Consider the following 9,558-nt stretch of genomic DNA (forward strand, 5'->3'; position numbering starts at 1 on the left):
AGCACTCAATACCATACACAAATAAAATTCCTTAATAGAAGAAAACACCACTGAAAATGGTGAAAAGCTGCCAAATGAACTTTGCCAATCTTTTAGATTTACAAAAACAAAGTCAAAAAACCTCTTCAAAGCTAAGTGCTTACTACCAACCACATCCAATAGAAAAGGTTTTATGGGGCCTGATAAGATCAGAACTTGCTTGACCACGGTAAGATAAGCACCGTACCTACCTAATGTATAAAATAATATGGATAAGCTGGAGGAGGGGCAGGCAGTCTACTGCCAAAGTGATGGTTGCTGTAATTAGTAGAGGAATTGTAAGAACCAGAACCCAACAACGAAGGCCCCATGTTATCTGATGGATACATATATGGCCTTGAGAGCAAGACTGGAGTCCTATTTCCAACACCATAAGCTGCTCCATATAATCCTTGGTTTGATCTGTCATATGCGTTTTGGCCCTGTAGGTTGTAGGATGTAACACCTGGAGCTGCACCAGAATATTGTACTCTATCCAAAGACCTATAAAAGATTCTGTCTGGACCATTGGAAGAAGCATAAAGAGTCGGAGTTTTTTCATCTGCACTTAACGGAGGCATATATACACTAACATTTCCTCCATTAGCACGAGGACGCTTAGGCTGAGACTTAACAACATCTACAGACCTTTTTCTGTCAGCCTTAGCTTTCTCTAGCTGAGCTACATGCTTTTGAAGAGGATCTGGAGAGAACTGCAATTCAAGTTTGTGCTCCTCAATGCACTTTATAACAGCTCTGTAAGCAGAAAGCTCTTTTGTATTTGCTTCATTCTGTAGCAGCAAATAAAAATATCGGTCAAAAAAGGAACTTCTGATATAACCAACAATACTAAGCCAAAATGATCATCACATAACAAGACATTTTGTATAACAGTAATACAATCGTACCTGTGCAACAATATAGTTATTCCCGCTTTTTAAACTTGCCTGAGAAGCTTTCTTAGCATCTTTCAGATATTCCTTCAACAAAGGAACAGGTGCAAACTTCTCTGTCAGCCCAAATGCATGAGCAAAGTTGACTGCCTCAATTTGTTTTCCACTATTGACCAGGGTTTCTACAACATCTACATGAAATTGTCACAAAATTTTAAGTTAATCTGAATATGTCACAAACATTTGAAATACCAAAAGACAGTTTACTGTGAAAGAAAGAACAATACAAACAACTTCAACGGATTTGTCAATAAAGATAACAGCTATGTCAGCTCCAGACCATTTTCGTAAGTAAACAGTTCCCCACTCATGAAAGGCCTTATGACACTTTACCATAGCTGATCATCTTCAGGTGTCTTTATTAATATCAACAAAATAACTTACATACAAGTTTCTACCTCATAAAAAGATGTCTACCTAGTAGCCACTCAGTATCTGCCTTGCATATGAAATGTTGAGATCTAAAGAAAAGACTACCTACCCATCAACTTAGAATACCCGTTCACGATTCTAATAAAAACATTGGTTTACTAGTAAGTCGGCGACTCAAAATTTATCTTCAACTCAATCATAACATCCAGATAACAGACTCGCCATCAACAACCCGTCCATCAAAAAAACATAACCATAAGCAACTGATGAAATCAACAGCCATAGCTACTAGACGTAATGAAACATTCCAGCCAGCCATGACAGCAACGCATAGCACAAGATGCAATAAGTAACTATTTCACTGTGTAACATGAACAGCCATGTATTCAAGCAAGAACGACATGCTGCCTGCGCCGGCAAATGCAAGAACAAGCTTGCATAAGTCATCTTTATCAAACTCTGACACAATTCCAAAAGTAGCTAGAAGTTGCAAGAAGGCTTGGGCCTCCAACGAATTGTCATTGGCAACTTCTCCTTCAAGGATTATCTTCGACGTCCATTCATGTGCAATACTTTTGGCTTGTTACTTTATATTTAAGGGCAGAACTGGATGTTCAACACCCAAAATAGGATCTGCCAAAACCGGTACAAGAGATTCCAGTAATAATGTACAGGCCCGGCGTAGAGCTAGGAGCCCAAACTCTTTCTTGTCACTTGAATTTTGTTCAAGAGAATAAAACCCCTCCAAGGACTCTAACACTAACCGTGGTGGGTCAATTGCAGAGTTTAATGCAGAGGGAACCTCATTGTGAAGCCCTATTTCCAATTGCAAAAGTCATTAAGAATGGGAAGAAAGGATTTAGGGCTTTCTCGCACGATGCTCATGGATCCCCCGGGCATGATATCCACATCCTGGAAGTTTCTCGTTTTGCTTAATGAACAGAGAGTGCAGGAGGGTTTTGCTTAATGAACACAGAGCGCAGGGGGATTCGGAGTGCAGTGCATGCTTGCCAGATGCCAGATGCGATGTGCGGCGAGGGATAATGAATCGAACACTCCAAATCAAATAGTGAATATTAATTCCATCGTCTAACAACAAAATCGATGGCGCAACAAGGTACAGAGTGGCACTGGAGGGAGTTCTTCCTAGAGGAACGCCTTACGGCGCTTAGGCTCATCTTCGTTTTTCTCCAGTACCTCAAGCAGGTACCCAAGATGATCGGTTGAAGGAAACTTGTTGAGATCTGCATAAGAGGATGAATGAAATTACTTAAATGCAAAGTGATAGTCTCTAGAGAACATGTCTTGAATAAGTGGGTATCCTAGGTTTACCTTCTGATGCCTTGGATTCTATTTCAGACTGTGGGAATCCATGAGTGAATCTATTCTCGAGGGGGTGAGAAACAACAATAGGTAGTGATGTTGTAGGTACATTTGGGTAAATATCCATTTCTTTCTTTACACCAGCTCTTTCCTTAGGAAAATACATGTCATTTATAATCAAGACTTCATAAAACTAGCTGCTATCATATTTCAGGTATCTGGCTCCAGAATATTTCATGTATGGCAAGGTTAATGAGAAGATGGACGTGTATTCCTTTGGAGTAGTTCTTCTAGAGCTAATAACTGGAAGAAAACCAATCAATGACAAGAATCCTAAAGGCCAAGAAAGCTTGTTTATGTGGGTAGGGCTCTAGTGTCCTTGCTTGTTTTGTATTTGATAATTTTGGATTCTTTTGGTTTCTTTGTCTTGGTTCAGAATCTTAATCTCTTGTAAATTTCAAAATTTAGGCAAGGCCATTACTGGCAGCTGGCTCTGTAAAAGAACTTGCAGATCCACTTTTGGAAGATGCTTATGACATGAGGAAGATGAAGAGAATGGTCATTGGTGCAGCATGTTGTCTGAGACAGGCAGCTCAGTTTCGACCTCGAATGAACATAGTAATTACTCTTATTCTCATTAGTTGCACATATATGTTTCAGTTTCTGATCTTATGTCAAATTTAGTTGCTTGAAGAAATTTCCTTTCCTATGAGGAGTTAGTGCTAGAATTGTTTTTTCCCATAACGAAGAATGGCACATGAAATATCGAGTTGATATCCTTCTGACATAGAGTTAAGGGTGTTTAGACCTAGTGTTTAAGGCTGTAATCTAAACATTTGTTCAGTAGTTCAATTTGTAAAATCATCACCCTTAAACAGGTTAGCCCTGAATGCTGATGGTGGATTATGGCAAAATATTCAAAGCCTCAATTGCCAATAATCTCTTTTTCCATTAATGAAATATAATATTCTTTGAATATTAGCAAAAGAGATTACATCATATCTCAAACCAAAGCTTCAGTATGCAAATTACCCCTCCCTGAATAGGCAAGAATAGCAAGCATATCTGCTTTCACTTCAATATTAAGAGAGTATATATCTTTCCTGAGAATCACTATCCTAGCTGAAATCTGGATTGCAAGATCTGAATTGAAAGCTTTGGTTTCCCCAAATAAAGTGGCTTACCTTTGCATTAAACTGGCTTTGTGAAATTTCAAACAATGGATAAATGTTAATGTAAGAACGTGAACTTATTCTTCCTCATTGTTTGTCTGTAAATTATTATTGTAGATTTTGAAATTACTACGAGGAGAAGGAGATGACCTACCTTATTGGACCAAGAGGTAATTGACAATGTCCATGGAATTAGATGAATTGATTGAGGATGAATCTGGAGCAAACTCTGGGAGTTGTGACATCCAAACTCATCTATCACTTGCAATGCTTGGAGTTGATGATGATTTGGTATCAAACAGTAGTCCAGATCAAAGTGTAGATCTTGTACATGAGAGCAGAACCGTGGAAGATTATTTCTATGAACATTATAGCCGTTCAACAAGCTTTGATTGATTTAAATCTACTTCTCTGAGCTTCATAATTTTTCTTACTCCTTACTTTTGTAAAAGTTTCAATATTTTATACTTGGTGTATTACTGTAAACCAATGCCACTACTTAGCTGTGTTCAATTTCAATCACTCTCCATATTGCCTGAAGCTGTGTCTGAAGTTGAGTGGAGTCCATGTAAAGTCCCTTGCCAATTCCTTGTATAAATGTGAAAGCCATTAGTGGTCACTCGTTTTGGTTTTGGTGACCCAGTGGTGCTCACTAGAGCTGAAAATTTTCTTGTCCTTGCCTTTGGAGCAATTGTATGTATGTGGAAGGAAAATCAATTATGATATCGCTATTGATATGCCAAACCATTGTTATGTACTTTTTCAGGTCTGAAGATGTGTAACTTGTGGTTTAGCTTGGTACATTCTCTTGTATACCAATTTACTTTGAATTTGTCAATATCATAAGCCCAGTAGCGATTTAAGTGTATGTCTGCATGGCAGAATTGCATTGGGCTTGAACTTTTCTAAAATTAAGTTGTATTTAAAGAAATATGGTGTCTAAAAAGCATAGAACTCCAAACATCAAATCTCTTTGCTCCTTGTAGGCTTGAACCAACATTTCTTCTATTGAAATTCAACGATTCTAATTTAATAATCCTATTGGCCTCTCTTTGTACCTTTTGAGACAATTGCTAGTTCTAGATGGGACATATAACTCCAATGTGCTTTGTCCTTGTTACAAAGAACACAAAAATATTAATGCAAGGTATAACAACTATACCACTAGTACTACAAATCATTTCTGCTCAAAAAGGGAGATTTAAATCATGCAACAGCTTAAGAGGGGCAGGGTCCAGTTTTCAAAATAGCCTTACAATTGGACTAATCAAAATAAAATCTGATTCACTTCATAGGCGTAGAGTAAACAGGTACCAAAGAGGTAAGGTCAAGTGGACAATAAATCATATTCAGCACAAGACCAGCCCTCGGCATACAAATGAAATTGAAAGTCTTGTGTTATGAGCTCCGAACAAGATCACAAATGATATATTATTCACCAAATTTGAATCTTCGACAAAGAGACAGATCGATCCTCTAAGATTTGTCAAACAAATAAAAAAATACCAAAATTATGCATGGAATCATCTTTGAATTGTAAACACTACAGTATATAACCTGGGAAGTGAAAGTGATGAAGCACTCAATACCATACACAAATAAAATTACTTAATAGAACAAACAACAGAAAACAAAACAAAAGCGAAAATGAAAAGTGCACAATGAACTTTGCCAATCTTTAGATTACAAAAAAAAAGTCAAAAAACCTCTTCAAAGCTAAGTGCTTACTACCCGCCACATCCAATAGAAAAGGTTTTATGGGGCCTGATAAGATCAGAACTTGCTTGACCACGGTAAGATAAGCATCATACCTACCTAATGTATAAAAGAAGATGGATAAGCTATAGGAGGGGCAGGCAGTCTACTGCCAAAGTGATGGTTGTTGTAATTAGTAGAGGAATTGTAAGAACCGGAACCCAACAACGAAGGCCCCATGTTATCTGATGGATACATATATGGCCTTGAGAGCAAGACTGGAGTCCTATTTCCAACACCATAAGCTGCTCCATATAATCCTTGGTTTGATCTGTCATATGCATTTTGGCCCTGTAGGTTGTAGGATGTAACACATGGAGCTGCACCAGAATATTGTACTCTATCCAAAGACCTATAAAAGCTTCTGTCTGGACCATTGGAAGAAGCATAAAGTGTCGGAGTTCTTTCATCTGCACTTAACAGAGGCATATATACACTAGCATTTCCTCCATTAGCACGAGGATGCTTAGGCTGAGACTTAACAGCACCTGCGGACCATTTTCTGTCAGCCTTAGCTTTCTCTAGCTGAGCTACACGCTTTTGAAGAGGATCTGGTGAGAACTGTGATTCAAGTTTGTGCTCCTCAATGCACTTTATAACAGCTCTGTAAGCAGAAAGCTCTTTTGTATTTGCTTCATTCTGTAGCAGCAAATAAAAATATCGGTCAAAAAAGGGACTTCTGATATAACCAACAATACTAAGCCAAAATGATCATCACATAACAAGACATTTTGTATAACAGTAATACAATCGTACCTGTGCAACAATAGAGTTATTCTCGCTTTTTAAACTTGCCTGAGAAGCTTTCTTAGCATCTTTCAGATATTCCTTCAACAAAGGAACAGGTGCAAACTTCTCTGTCAGCCCAAATGCATGAGTAAAGTTGACTGCCTCAATTTGTTTTCCACTATTGACCAGGGTTTCTACAACATCTACATGAAATTGTCACAAAATTTTAAGTTAATCTGAATATGTCACAAACATTTTAAATACCAAAAGACAATTTACTGTGAAGTAGAAAACAATACAGACAACTTCAACGGATTTGTCAATAAAGATAACAGCTATGTCAGCTTGAGACCATTTTCGTAAGTAAACAGTTCCCCACTCAAGAAAGGCCTTATGACACTTTACCATAGCTAATCATCTTCAGGTGCTTTATTAATATCAACAAAATAACTTACATACAACTTTCTACCTCATAAAAAGATGTCTACCTAGTAGAGGCCACTCAGTATCTGCCTTGCATATGAAATGTTGAGATCTAAAGAAAAGACTACCAACCCCGTCAACTTAGAAACCCGTTCACTGGACTAAACAAAAAACGTTGGGAAGGTTTACTACAGCCGGGATTACCAAAATTTATCTTCAACTCAATCAGCCACAACCAAGTATACTGATAAAATCCACCAGTCCCTCAAAAAAACCAAGCCAGCCATGAATGCCAGGAAAACAACAAAAAGCCTATCTACCAAAATGGATGGGAAATTTTGCCAGCCTAGCCACTGAGGCTAACATTACAGAACACCAGCCAACCAACCTGGCATTTTTTATTCAAGTCAAGGGAACGACAGAGTTCAGGTGTCTGCCTGTGCCGTGCAACTGCAAGAACAAGCTTGCATAAGTCATCTTTATCAAACTCTGACACAATTCCAAAAGTAGCTAGAAGTTGCAAGAAGGCCCGGGCCTCCAACGAATTGCCATTGGCAACATCTCCTTCAAGGTTTATCTTCGACGTCCATTCATGTGCAATACTTTTGGCTTGTTCCTTTATATTTAAGGGCACAACTGGATGTTCAACACCCGAAATAGGATCTGCCAAAACAAGTACAAGAGATTCCAGTAATAATGTACAGGTCCGGCGTAGAGCTGGGAGCCCAGACTCTTTCTTGTCACTTGAATTTTGTTCAAGAGAATAAAACCCCTCCAAGGACTCTTAACACTAACCGTGGTGGGTCAATTGCAGAGTTTAATGCAGAGGGAACCTCATTGGGAAGCCCTATTTCTAATTGCAAAAGTCATTAAGAATGGGAAGAAAGGATTTAAGGCTTTCTCGCACGATGCTCATGGATCCCCCAGGCATGATATCCACATCCTGGAAGTTTCTCATTTTGCTTAATGAACAGAGAATGCAGGAGGGTTTTGCTTAATGAACACAGGGTGCAGGGGGATTCGAAGTGCAGTGCATGCTTGCCAGATGCGATGCGCGGCGAGGGATAATGAATCGAACACTCTGAATCAAATGGTGAATATTAATTCCATCGTCTAACAACGAAATCAATGGCGCAGGAAGGTACAGAGTGGCACTGGAGGGAGTTCTTCCCAAGGAACGCCTTACAGCGTAAATATATAGAGAGAGAGAGAAAAAGAGAAGGGATGAAATCCTATAGAGAGAAAAAATGATGTTAAAATGATATATGTATAGCATCTATTTACAAATGAGGCAAGCATACCCATACTCTTGAAATAATTGAGACAAGCACTTCAGGATACCATGGATACTAAAGATAGGCCATGATACATTTAAAACAAGAACCATTGGTGATGTTATTGTTCTCTTTTTTATGTTTTTTTTGCATACAACATATCAAGGGTGGACCATTTGAAACTTTTCCTAAATAATTTGAAAGAAATAAAATATATTTAATTGTATCGTGTGCTAACAAAACATTATTTATAGAATTAAATTTAATTTTAGAATTATTACACATTATTTTAAAATGCATCTAATTTTAGAAGCAATGAACTATATTAGATAATGAGTTTTTTAAATTGAACTTCTAACATGTAATTTGATTTCATTTGTAAAATAAAAGTAGAACAAAATTACTAGTGTAAAAATAAATCTAAAACAATAAAACAAAAATTATATAATATTTATAGATAATTTAGTGACAAATAACTAGAATTTTATAAAAAATAAATTATCAATAAAAACTAATATCAAAGATATTTTTTTGGCTGTTGTTGTTCCTGTTCCCCGTACGCAGTCCTTGGCTACAAAAACTACGCCAGGAAACCAACTCAACTAGCATTTAGGTTCAAGCTGGCCCTTGAACTAGAGGGGGCTCCCTCAGTTGTTATGAGGCTTTGTTTAACATTGTTCACCTGTCACTGAACAACATCCTTTGAAGCACAATGGCCAGATTTATGGTTTTTATGTGGATGGTTGGCGATCAATTATAATCCCTAATCATGATTAAAGGCCTCTGTCACAGGGTCCCTTATGAAAGTGTCAGTTTCTAGCCTCACAGAATGACTTAGTTTTTCCAAGAACTATGGGAGAAAAATGTAAGGGGATTCCTAATAATTGAGCAGTCAGACTGACTACTTAACAACTAGGGAAATTTAGATGCATGTAGAAGATTTCTATAGCCCAACAAAGACATATTCAAAGGTAACAAAAGGCCAAAGTGAAACCGATTCCAAGAGGAGCTATTTCAGACAGATAGTATAATAAGCTAATCTCTTTTAATGGCTATCAGAAAACATAAAGAAAAAACCAGTGAAAGAGGACTTATCTTGGACAAACAGTCCAATAAGCTAATCTCTTTCTAGAGGTTATGATTTTGCAGGGAATTACAAAGAGATTAAGACTTAATCTACCTTACCCAGACCTTCCTACAATTGCTTTGAACATATGTAGAAACAAGTTATGAAAACACTATAAAGACATACGAGAAACACAAAATTCTATCATAACTGCAGTCGGAAGGATTTCATTAGAATTCTACAAGAGAAGCTATTACATAGTTTAAGAGCCTTGGCACACTACTACACCAAGGGAACTTTTGAGACATATTTTTTAAGACAAATGAAATCTTTTGTCTCAAAACCTAATTTTTTATTTTAGTTATTTTACATTAAAAATTAATATCTATTGATTTCTCTTAAATATAAACTTTAAGACAAAAATAGGTTGAGACAAAAATATTTTAAGACAAAACTTTATATTTAAGACAAAA

The 9,558-nt window shown here is 37.2% G+C and overlaps 2 protein-coding genes across 2 annotated transcripts in view; both read right to left on the reverse strand.

Moving 5' to 3' along the window:
• Positions 1 to 230: 230 nt before the first annotated feature.
• LOC149258022 (FRIGIDA-like protein 4b) lies at positions 231 to 1,307 on the reverse strand. Its single transcript, XM_089397418.1, has 3 exons — positions 1,199 to 1,307; positions 927 to 1,102; positions 231 to 809 (listed from the first exon to the last, which is right to left on the reverse strand). Exons 1-3 carry the CDS (start codon positions 1,305 to 1,307, stop codon positions 231 to 233), a joined length of 864 nt encoding a protein of 287 aa, XP_089253544.1.
• Positions 1,308 to 5,653: 4,346 nt separating this feature from the next.
• The window catches only part of LOC149258023 (FRIGIDA-like protein 4b), a 9,875-nt gene continuing 5,970 nt past the window's right edge, over positions 5,654 to 9,558 (reverse strand). Inside the window, exons 2-4 of the mRNA XM_089397445.1 lie at positions 7,115 to 7,408; positions 6,350 to 6,525; positions 5,654 to 6,232 (exon numbers count right to left, since the gene is read on the reverse strand). Of these exons, the coding sequence (XP_089253571.1) occupies positions 5,654 to 6,232; positions 6,350 to 6,525; positions 7,115 to 7,408 (1,049 nt within the window). The remainder of the gene's footprint in view (positions 6,233 to 6,349; positions 6,526 to 7,114; positions 7,409 to 9,558) is intronic.

This window comes from Pinus tabuliformis, chromosome 6 (assembly GCF_031772625.1).
Source record: "Pinus tabuliformis cultivar Carrire ecotype Pingquan chromosome 6, CPIR1, whole genome shotgun sequence".
In the NCBI taxonomy this organism is placed as follows: Eukaryota; Viridiplantae; Streptophyta; class Pinopsida; order Pinales; family Pinaceae; genus Pinus; species Pinus tabuliformis.